Below are 12,652 nucleotides of genomic sequence, written 5' to 3' on the forward strand. Positions count from 1 at the left end.
AAAAAGGATTATATGTATGCACCCACCTAGTGCCCTTAGAGGTAGTCTACGGGTTGAACAAAGCCTTAGGCGTTTGGTTCTCTTGAGCACCAGGAGAGGGGTCAAGCAATCAGCTTATTAGACCAAAAGCTAGGCTCAAGGATTGTGATTCAAGCAACCTAAGTGAAACAAGGATGGTTAGCTATGGTCCCACACACTCACTATTAGAGGAATGTCATTTGTGGAGTGGGCTGAATGGCAGATTGATCTGAGATTGGATGAAGAGTCGGTTGGAAATGAGCTGGGACTCTAGAGGCATTGTTGGAGAATGGAGAATCAACTTGCTCAGCAGCCAAAGCAGAAATTTGTGTTATTTTGTGTTTAGATATTGTGTTTTGTTGTTTTGTTTTGTGTTGTTAGGCATTACTCGAGGTCGAGCAATGACTTAAGTTTGGGGGTGTGATAACTCACAGAAATAGAGTTATTTAGCATACTTTTAGGCTTAATATTTGTTTATATTCTCCGGGTAAAATGCCTTTGTTGTTAGTATTTTGAATAGCATTTATTAATCTTTTTCCGTGTGGCAGAAAGTTGTTATTTATGGGAAATCTTGCTATATTTTGAAGTTATTCCTAAATTCAACTCATTGCATTGACCCTGGGAACTTAGTGCATGATGTCCACAGGAGGTGCTGACGTAGGCTTTTGGTGAGAAAAGCGCGGTGGAAAACACAAATGTTGAAATGCCCCCAATGCCATAGCATTGCTACAGCAAAGTCGCAGCAAAAAGCAGGAGCAGCAAAAAATTAGCAAGTTGGCGCAGTTTGTCTTTTAGCGCTGGTAGTGGTCCAAGCACTGACGCTATCAAGTCTGGACAGCTGTAAGAGCACCAGGAGGGGGGACCATCCATCATGACTCTCATGCTTACACTTGTCACTAGGGCACCTCAACATGCCCTAGTATATAAAGGAAAAGAAGAGTATAGTACATAGAGCCAGAAAAGAGGAAAGAAATCGGTGGAGGTGCACAGAATTCCTGTACGAGTTGGAAACGGAGACAGAAGAGAGTACAGGAGATTTTGGACGCTGGAGCTGGAGAAAAGAAGAGTACAGCACGGATATACAGGGGTTTTTGACCTCAGATTCTAGCTTAGCTGTTTTCTCCTTCTCTTTGTATTTACTTTCTGAGACCTTATGGATCTGTTATTTGTTATTAATTCTGATTTTGTTGAACTAAACATGAGCTAAATTCCTTAGCTAGGATTATTGATGGAACCAAAGTTGCAATGAAGATCTATTTGCTATTTTGATTGATAATGTAATTTTCATCTGGTTTATTCAAGCATATTTATTGTTTACTTTCTATTAAGTGACAGGCCATCATTTAGTAAGAAAACACAAACTTAAGCTAATTCTGGAAAGGTTGGTTGAGTTAGATCTAGCTTGGATAATGTAAGAGATAGTATAGGAATATACTATTATCTTGTACAACCCATTAAAATTTATGTTAACGTCAGATTTGTAAACTAAAACACATAGGAATATGTTGGTTTGGTTTAAGGAATTACAAGCATAAATCTGTCGGAAGATGATTATGTAGAATTTTAGGTTGACTAGATGAACTTTGCTACAGCAATCGTATAGCAAATCGTGGTCAGAGTTGCAACCGAGGGGAAACCAGTAATCCTAGCCTTCATCCATAATTCTCTAAGCTCAGATCTTGTTGACTTTTACCTCTTGTCTGCATTTAAATTACAGTCTTTGGTCTTATACATTCTTTTCACTTAATTAATATCAATTTGGCATTCAAACTATTTTCGATCATATTGATACAACTGGTTTTTGTAATAGAATTCATCATTAACTCAGTCCCTGTGGAGACGATACTTTACTCATTACTATATTACTTGTTCGATTGCGTGCGCTTGCGTGGAGTCATTTTATGCATAGAGTTTTTGGCAAACAGTGACGTTTAGTTTGAAGGTTCAAAGAGTTTGAACTTAAATTCAAGTTTAAACCCGTGTTTATTTTACAAAAGGTAAAAAGTATTTAAATCCTTGATATGACATTTCATAACCCAAGATTCTAAAAAAATAAAAGATTTTTGAATCCAAGTCTCTCATAAATTCTCAAGATTTAGTGGCAGTTCGTCTCTTGACTTTTGGGCAAATGTTCATGTACAACTTCATTTTCGTTTTGTATTGCATTGTCACTTTTGTTATAAGGTTGGACACGTTAATGGAAGCTGTAGCAGTGGTGCCCTGTTTCTGCAATTAATGACGAAGCAAATCAGATGACTGATGGAAATCTAGTGATTGATCTATACTACAATGAAAATTAGAAACTGCGTAAATTCATTAATGGTAGGCAATGTATCACAGTCACATGTAAAGAGAAAATAAGAAAGCAAAAAGACCGCAAGGAAAATGAGTAGGAGAAACACAGGCACACACATTTTGTAAGTACTGATAGCTACAGGGATAATTATGCAGCCTGCCAGTGAAACACGCCGTGGATCGACTTTTGCCACAGAGGGCAAAACTATTGCAAAAAATGCCGGATTGCAATTAATAAAGTGACCATTTTAGCATTTAAGTTTCTTTTAGCAGGGAGTTTATATTGAACCTTTTGAGTTTAAATTTGATGTGAGATTTTGTGAAGTTTGAACCTCAATTTAAATACGTGTTCGTTTAGAACTACAAATGTTATAAACGAACTAGATCATTGTAGAAAATTGACCACGTCTTTGTGCAATCAGATGGAAAAGTTTTCTTCTGTTTTCAAATCACACACAAACACACACACATTCTGTTTTCAAATCACATACAAACACACACACACACACACACACACACACACACACATGTATATATCAAAATTTTGCAAATTCTGTAAAATTGAAATTGTTGTTTTCTTCTCAGTTTTTTTTTACCGCGAATTAGTATTTGGTTATTTGATGATACATCATTTAACTGTTTTTTTTTGTTTTTTGTTTCATGATGCGTAAAGTTAATCCGGCAAATAAATGTGTAAAGGATTGGAGAGCGAATTATCAACGGATTTAAGTTCTTTTCTCAAATTATATATTTGTGTATGTTTCAAGCACTAAGTACAGGTTGAAATACATTGTTATCTGATTGCAAAGACACAGCAAGGGAATGGGCTTGTTGTGCCTCTCTAACAGGTGAAGGAATGTCCTCAATCTCTCTCTTGGGTTTAACCCATCTCCCATGAGCATTACAAACCAACCCCTTATGGGCTAATTGGTACCAACACTGTGGAATTCTAAGCTCATCCACCAACATATCACATGCCTTGTTCACTAAAGCAACATCCCTCCTTGCATTGTTCCTAAATGTGGCCCTTGTGCTTAAAAAACCATCCACAAGATGCAGGTAAGTCTCCAAGCTATGAAACCCAATCAAATTGAATCCGCGCTTCAAATAAGATGACGACCGGACGTCAAGTTTCAGCTCAGCCCCAACATGGGTGTAAATCCATTCCAATGTTCCCGTGATCTCATCGAACTTCTGCAAGCTCTCGTTTAAAACTAGCCCCGGCATTCGCGGGACCATGTCTTGCTTGACAACAACTCTCAATGTCCTCACACCCATTTGGTGAAGCTTGTCTCTGAAGGCGGTGTTCCCAACTCTTGGGGCGCCAAAGGAGATAACGCTGATGGGCAGCCCGGGAATCGCATGCGCAGCCTCATAAGCGTTGAGCAAAGCGAGCGCCCCACCGAGGCTATGGCCCGTGATTGTGAGGCTAACTTCTTCACCCTTTGCCCTATACATCTCCACAAGCCTCTTTACTTCCTTCATGACTTGTTCCGAGGCACTCGACTTGTTATATCTCGTAATCTCGCTTTTCGACGTGTAAATGCTCAAGAACCCATGTTCAACTTTGGCGTCGTGATTCCCAATTGGCTCCAACTCCCTTTGAAGATCCTCGTACCCCTCTGACGGAGCCACAGTTCCCCGCCACGCCACGACAATGTCTCTCCGCCCGATTCTCCGCGTTTCCTCGTCGCCGCTCACTGCTACGTATCCCATCCAATTGGAGTGTTTGCTCCAGGAATCCACCAAATGGGATCTCTCCAGCCAGTTGGGAAAATCTATATGTGACATGGCGTAAATGTACTTGCTGACATTATAGCCGTTTTTTCCCAGACCCATTTTTTCGAACAGTTTGTGCGCATTGTACCTGCAACTCCCACAGTACTCCGAAAACGAATCGAAATCAAAAGCGTCGTAAGTCGCTTGCGCGAATTCACCGTACTTGACGATCTCTCGCCTTAGCCAAGGATGAAGCGGGTCGAGAAGATTCTCCCAGCCGTTGGATCCGTGGATTTCCCGCCATTTTTCGGCGATCACTTCCTTCGGAGAAGTCGTCGGAGTCGAATGTTTCTCTTCGACATCGTAAAAATTGGAGTTAGAAGTCGAGAAATAGTCGTGAAGATTTTGTTTCGAAGGAGTTTCGATGTGGAGGTGAAGGAGATTGGAGAGCGATTCGGCCAAGCGAGTCGCCGTGTTCGTTAATGGCGGTTTTTTTGTTTGTGGGCAGTGGCTGATGACGGCGGCTTCTTGGTGGGCAGCGCGTATTGAAAAACGACGTCGTTGGCTCGAAACGGCACCATTTGTCGTTGGAAAATGGTTGGTCATCATCGTAGACATGGCCGTGGTCAGTTGGTCTAAATTCCCCCACCAGATGACTGAAGAAATGCTTGAGAAAGGCTTTTTGGTGGGCAAAAGAAGACTCGGAGATTTTTGGGAAGAAGAAAGATGAATGTAGGGACTATATAGAGAGAGAGAGAGAGAGAGAAAGAGCAGAAGAAGCAAAGCGTGTGTTAATTATTGAAGACTGTTACGCGGGTTGGATTCTACTCTTTACTTTTATCATGTTTGACGCTAATAGTCTAATATTTTTGTACGGATTTGAATTTCAGGTCCTTTTTTTTTTCGGACCATGTCTTGCAGGTTGAATCTTAGTTACGTGTCAAATTTATTGTTTTTTTTTTTTTTTGGTGAGAGAATTTTATTAAACATATTCTTTTATGAATATAAAAGGGACCCATGATTTCGTATGTCTCGTTTATTTCATAGATTTGAGTTTTTAATTTTAGATTTTTACAGTAAAAAATTCTCATAAAATGTCACATCTAACTTTTTCTGCTACAGTAAAAAGTTCTCATAAAATGTCACATTTAACTTTTTCTACTACAGTAAAAAGCTCTCATAAAATGTCACATCTCAACTCGAATTGAAAACTCGAATCCGCGAAGTGAACGAAGCCGTAGTATACGCCTTTAATTTAATTATTAAAAAAGTTTATTGAGACTATGAGTGGAATGATAAGACTAAGAGCTCGTTTGGTTCATGGATTATAACCATTTTCGATTTATGTGTATTTTTTATGAGAGAAAATATTATTGCGAATAACGAATCATGATTCGAATCAGGGAACGAATCCCTTTACCAAACGGGCTCTAATCGTTTTGAATCTTAAAGGTTCTAAGGCCTTGTTCACTTCGCATCGCAGATTTGAATTTTTAATTTGAGTTGAGATGTGATATTTTTTTAGAGTTTTTCACTGTAACAAAAAAAGTTAGATGTGACATTTTCTGAGAATTTTTTACTGTAAAAACCTAAAACTGAAAACTTGAATCGGTAAAATTAATGAGACTTTAAATACATCTTTACCATTATGTCAACACGGTAATAGAAATTTGTATTAAGGGTCGTATATCCATTATTATGTGTATCTTCAATGATTGGACAACATTTTTCAAGTTTTGTCCTTGTTATAGATAAAACCTCTACAAAGTTTCACTCAATTTTAAGATATGAAACTGTTAGACTGAGGTCTTCAATCACGCCAAAAAAAAAAAAAAAATGTTGCCTCTATGGTTTGTAATTCGTTGTTATGCTTATGGTTCCTATTAAAATGTACTTTCAATTGTAGTTTTTTTTTTTTTCCTCCTCCTTTTGAGAATAATATCTTGTTTGTTGGAATATTTCGAGCAAACATGATAAAAGTACAAAATTTTATTGACTTTACGTTTTTAAGATTTTATGAAGTATGAACTCTGAATAATTTAGGGGTTGTTCTTTTACAACAAAACTCAGAAAAAGTTTAAATTCGAATTACAACTTTATTTCAGTTCGTGTTCTTTTGTAAAATTTGAGTTTAAACTCGAATTTGGGGCTAAACTCGAGTTCAAATTTCTCCTTCAACTTGAGTTCATAAACTCGAACTCAAGTTAATGAGCTGTATTTTTTCTATTCTTAAAAATGTCATAACTTTTTCGTTTTAATTCTGATTGAGATGATTTTTTTTCTATGCATTCACAACGAAAAGAAAAATAAAATCCCACCCATATACACTATTAAAATTTCTCATCACCATTGAGTTTTTATTAAAATACTATCTAAATATAAATTTAAGTTTTGACCTACCTAAACACAAACTCAAAAAGATTTTCAATTCAAATCATAACTCAAATGTACACATCTAAACACAAACTCAAGTGACAACTTCAAGTCAAGTTATAACTTAAACTCAACTTAAGATCATCACTCAAGTCACCCTAACTCAAAAATGTAAAAGAACAACCCTAATATTTCGAGCAAACATGATAAAAGTACAAAATTTTATTGACTTTACGTTTTTAAGATTTTATGGAGTCTGAACTCTGAATTACCTCGTTAGGTAAAGTTTTCGAAATATGCCAGTTACTTTTTCAATGGTTTACTTTCTGTTCGCACTCTCTCAATTGATATGTTTCCTCAATTTTAATGCAAACATGTACTAGTTTTACATATTAATACAGAAGGGACATTATTATTCTTGAAAGAAGATGGAACAACCCTATCAATATCATAATATTTATCCATATCTTAAATTTTGAAAAATAAAATAAAATGGCCAATATATTATTTAATGAATATAGACATCTAAGTTTAATCTTAATTTTTTAATGAATTTATGTGACATGTGAGTCATATTTATTGTTTTAATATATGTTTAAAAAATTATCACGTTAATTAATAATAAATAATTACATCTATAAATAAAAAACACAATAAAATTAGTATAAAAAATTATAATTAAAATTAATATCCCTAACACATACTCTTATTTAATTGGATTTATCTCAAAGCTAACTTGCATTTCCCCATTGTGTACATAATTCTTCTTAGGATCTACTAAAGAAAATTATTAGATATGGTGCATATAACAAAAGAGTTTCCATTTCTATCAGTTATAAAATCAAAAAAAAAAAAAAAAAAAAAAAAAAAAAAAAAAAAGGGGGAAAGAAAAAAAAAAAAAAAAAAAAAAAAAAAAAAAAAAAAAAAAACAGCGGACAGGAACAATTTGATTCTCTAAGCGAAATGACATTTCAGGCGATAACAGTTTCAAAAGATGAAGAAGTGAAGAAAAGAGAAAATTAGAGAGAACTATGTTTTATTTTATATATAGTTCTGCGATTAAAAAAAGGGGGGCCTTTTGATTTCTACGAAGTTGTCAATAATTAAACATTTTTGACTTTCAACACGTATATTATAAACGTTTACCTTTTCCGATTCCAAACGTGTACCATGCCCATAAACGTTCAACTTATTAAAAAAAAAAAAAAAAAAAAACCAATTATTAGTCACTTAGTCCACTCCTTTTGCATTGGTAATTGGCACACACGGACCATTCCAATCGTATTCGTGTTACTATTTTATTATCATGCATGTTTTTCTAAAGTTTACTGTTATAGACTCGATATGTATATACATACATATATATATATATGCATATATCGCAAAGGTGACGAACAAAATAGACATCATCACTACAAAAATGTGATGCAATTGGCTATTGCTCTTGATGGTTTTGAATTGCAAATAAATAGGGTTTGGCTTATCAGTTACTCTAAATATGACAATAAAAAATGGTTAAAAGAAAATAATTAATCGTTTAAATGTCTCAATTAGGCCAGCTAATACATGATTTCAGCATGGGAACTAATCATAATTGACCGCTTTTTAGTCAAACCCATGTGAATAGAGTACGGACCCATCCCAGTATCTGTTCAAGGCACAATTCACACATGTTTACACCGCAAATATTTTAAAATTTTTAATAATTTAGTATGATATAATTAATTAGATAATATTTTAGACATCAAAATTGTACATGTATTTGAATCTGCTAATTTTCTTCCTATGTATTGAAAACGTTGAGAGGTCAGACCATTCATTTGCCAAATATATTCCTTTTAACAATTGGACGTTTGGAATTTGGAGTAGATCTTTTGTACTTGTTGGTTACAACTTACAACTCAATATAATATTCGACAATACTAAATACTCTATGGTATAAAATATTGTAGACAACAATTAATTTAAACACATTTTTATCATCAGTAAGTAGGAAAATAAGAGATTAAAAAGAAAAAATTTTATCCATAAATATTGGGACGAGATTCCATAGAATTCTTCCATTCCAATTCACACTTAAATAAGTACAACAAGAAAACCATATATAGTTGTCTCCCTGAAAACTTAATTTATTTCCAGTGGGTTAGTGAAGAAAAAAAAAATTATTTTGTAGATAAAAAAACAAATTATTTTGTAGATAAAATTGCCGAACTTACTCTTAAGAGTGCATGAATCTGAATTTTTAACCATTATTATTGATTAATACCATTTTGTTAACATAGTTATTTGACTAAAAAATGTATTAATCAATAACAATGGATAAAAATCTAATCTCATGTACTTTTAAGATGTATTTGTCTCATTTATTTTAAGAGTGCATGAATCTGAATTTTTAACCATTATTATTGATTAATACCATTTTATTAACATAGTTATTTGACTAAAAAATGTATTAATCAATAACAAGGGATAAAAATCTAATCTCATGTACTTTTAAGATGTATTTGTCTCATTTATCCAATTTTGTAAGGAAATTAAAGCCTTCTTGATAACCTGGTATTTTATTTAATTGATTGACAAATCATCAGTGTTTAGGACAACCACCGAAACAATTCAAGTGTAAAAGAGAAAAAGAGACAAATATCCCTTAAATTATATAGGTATTAGATTTTTACCCCTTACACTTGATTAATACCCTTTAATCAAATTACTATATTCGTCAAAATGATATTAATTAAGAGTAAATTGTAAAAATCTTAGAGCAAAACATTTAAAAGGTGAGCTCACTAATTCTCTTTTAGCTTATACACCACACAAGTCAAATTGTACATCGGCATTCGACATAACAATCTTATGATGCAAGAACAATATTGATGAGCCTCGTGTTAAAATCATGGGCTCTACCGTAAGATATTAGGGTGCCAACTCAAAAGTTACTTAGTGAGTGGACTAGCTCACTCTCTTATAAACCCATCATGGCTCCCTTTTTTTGCTAATGTAGGACTTTGTTCGCACCTCCAACAAGTCCTCCTTCAAACAAAGTACCACAACGCGCCATTGAAAAATAATTCATTTTGTCCATTGGTTATTCTATCACACTACCATTGCGTTATATAGAGATCCCACCACTTTCTGCTCTCCATCACGTATTTTCGCATTTCATGATGTGCACAACAACCTTGAGGTCTCACTGCGTCTACAGCCTCGCATTACCGTGGAGAGACGGTCCACCTCTAGCGTTCACGAAATTTGTTATCCATCGCGATATTACCAGGGGCACACACCTTCATTTGGCACATCAAGTACATTCATCTCGTGGTACACTTAACAACATCTAAGTCCCAACTCTGATACTAATTGTTAAAACTATGGACTTCATCGTAAGAGATTGAGGTTACAACTTAAAATGTTAACCTCCCCTAATAACCTTTTAAACCAAGACCTGTTTAATACCAATGCTAAGGTTAATGATATATTTTGCACAAAAAGGTGAAAATAATATTTCATATGTTACTCTATTTTTTACTCTAATGCATACTGTTTATTTAAATGCTTTATTTATTTTTTGTTTTAATGTTTAAGCTATAGAGTATAGAATTCGTAGCGAAAATGCATCATTTATCATTTATTTCCAATTTCATCCTTTTCAGATCTAATAACCCTAATCTAAAATTCTCTCTCTCTGGCAACCTACAGCCTTCTCTCTATATCATCTCAACGAGATCGCTGAATCACCAGTTCGTTGTTCAAGGACGACGATGACGGAGATCGCCATGATCTCCGGCGACGCGCGACCTCGTCACCACCGGAGTTGTCGCGAGTTCGAGCAACGACAGCGGCGGAGATTGCTGTTATCTTCGTGATCTGTAACGGAGATCGCAAATCGAGGTCGTCATCTCACAAATCGAGGCGTTACGCCGCCATTGCAAAGCTCAGATCTGCTTTGTCTCCATCAGAATTAGACCGAAGATTCTCCGGCGTCAGATCTGCTCTCTCCTCCCCTCCCGAAGTCTAGTCTGTAGTCTCCTCCGCCGTCCGAAGCTCAGATATCACAAATGGAGGATGGCGCCGATCTGGTTCAGCCACTCCGGTCACCTTCATCGCCGAAATCGTCACCATCAGATTCTTTCTCTCTCCGATCTTTGATGGCAGTGTTCCTCTTCACTTTTTTCGGTGATTTTGGTTTTGTCTGGGTTTGTGAACCGAGCATCATTTTTGCAGAGTTTTGTTGAGTATTTTGCTAATTTAGTCGTTTGATTGTTTCCCTGAAAAATGATGTTTAGTTTCTGATTTTGGACTTTTTTTCTTTTCAGAGAAATGTTGTTTGTTTTTCGGCCACGATGATGGCAGATTTACCGTTGCTTTATATTTGGCCGACGATGATTTTTTTTCCTGTGATTTTAGTTTTATCTGGATTTACCGTAAATACAGTATTTATTAATCGTGAGAGTCGATCATCAGATTTTTGTGTAAATACAGGGTCTTCGTTGATTCAAATTTATAATTTGAGTTTAAATGTGATATTATGTGAAAATTTTTTACTGTAGTAAAAAAATTTTGCTATATGTGACTGTTTTTGAAAATTTTTTACTGTAGTAAAACTCAAATTCTAAACTCAAATTAACAAAAAGAACGGACCATAATAAATATAATATTTATCTGTAAATATAATATTTATTAATAAATATGGTATTTATTAATTGTCAGCGTTTGTCATTAAATTTTTGAACAAATATAGTAAATATGGTATTTATTAGTCGCTGTTGAATGAATTTTTAGATAAATATAGTATTTACTGGTCATTAAAGTCAGTCATTAGATTTTCAAATAAATATAGTAAATATCGTATTTATCAGTAAATATAGTATTTATCGATAAATACATTATTAACCAATCATCAGAATCAGTTGCCATATTTTTAAATAAATAAGATAAATATTGTATTTACACTAAATAAGGTATTTATTAGTTGACGGCTAAAAAACATATAAATTTGATATTTATTAATAAATACGGTATTTATCAATAAATACAATGTTTAATGACCATCAGAGTCGGTGGCGGGATCTCTGGATAAATATGATATTTACTAGTAAATACGGTATTTACCAGTAAATACAGTGTTTAATGGCCATCAGAGTCGGTGGTAGGATCTTTGGATAAATATGATATTTACTAGTAAATACAGTATTTATCAGTAAATACAGTATTAAACAATCGCCAGAGTCGGTGATCAAATTTTTGAATAAATATGATATTTACTAGTAAACACAGTATTTACTAGTAAATAACTTGTTAAACAGTCGCCAGAATCGATGCACGAATTTTCAGATAAATATGATATCTACTAGTAAATACAATATTTATCGGTAAATACAGTGTTAAACGGTCATCGAAGTCGTTGACCGTATTTTCAGATAAATATAATATTTATTAGTAAATACGGTATTTATTAGTAAATACGATATTTACCTGTAAATACAGCATTAAACGGTCGCTGGAGTTGGTGGTCAACTTTTCGAGTAAATATAGTATTTACTAGTAAATACAGTTTAAACGGTAAATATGGTATTTATCAGTAAATACAGTGTTAAACGGTCACCGAGAAAAGGTCAACGGTCACCGAAAAATAATCACAAGTTAACGAAAAATGATTTGATTGGAGTCGGGCATCGATCCCGGTCATGGTGGACTTTAACTATAATTTACCTATTCTAAAAAATATGCTATACTTTTTTTTTTTAAATAGATATTTAAGGGGAAGAAGAGAGGTGAAAAAAGAGATTGATGAGTATTTTTAGGTTTTTAATAATGTTTAAAACTTAAAATATCAAATTATACTATAATTTACTATTTTTAAAAAATATGCTATAATTTACTAATAACTTTACTAATTATGTTATTTAATTATATTATTTCCCTCCTTATCCCGAATTCATAAATAAACTTCTAATGTTAAAAAAATTTAAAAATAATAATATTATAATGACTAAATAAAAAAGACAATAAATCAACTAATAACAATCAATACCAAAACTTTACATTTAGCATACGCCGGATTTTGCAATAAATATTATCGTTGCATGGAAGAGTGTTTTTCCTACTCTATTAAAATTTGATATTTACTAATTTGATATTATATTAGAGATACTCTAAACAACTAAATATGTTTGCGATGAGAGTATGAAAAGGGAAAAAAAAAAAAAAAAAAAAAAAAAAAAAAAAAAAAAAAAAAAGGACCATCAAA

The 12,652-nt window shown here is 33.8% G+C and overlaps 1 protein-coding gene and 1 long non-coding RNA gene across 2 annotated transcripts; one reads left to right on the plus strand and one right to left on the minus strand.

Moving 5' to 3' along the window:
* Positions 1-3,026: 3,026 nt before the first annotated feature.
* On the minus strand, positions 3,027-4,767 carry LOC112090306 (phospholipase A1-Igamma1, chloroplastic-like). The gene has a single exon (XM_024161290.1). The coding sequence runs from the start codon at positions 4,648-4,650 to the stop codon at positions 3,076-3,078; it is 1,575 nt and encodes a 524-aa protein (XP_024017058.1). The 5' UTR covers positions 4,651-4,767; the 3' UTR covers positions 3,027-3,075.
* Positions 4,768-9,482: 4,715 nt separating this feature from the next.
* LOC21388760 lies at positions 9,483-10,782 on the plus strand. Its single transcript, XR_002901600.1, has 2 exons — positions 9,483-9,723; positions 10,102-10,782. It is a non-coding gene; the product is annotated as an uncharacterized LOC21388760 (long non-coding RNA).
* The last annotated feature ends 1,870 nt before the right edge of the window (positions 10,783-12,652 follow it).

Source organism: Morus notabilis, unplaced genomic scaffold, assembly GCF_000414095.1.
Source record: "Morus notabilis unplaced genomic scaffold, ASM41409v2 Scaffold1065, whole genome shotgun sequence".
NCBI classification, from domain to species: domain Eukaryota; kingdom Viridiplantae; phylum Streptophyta; class Magnoliopsida; order Rosales; family Moraceae; genus Morus; species Morus notabilis.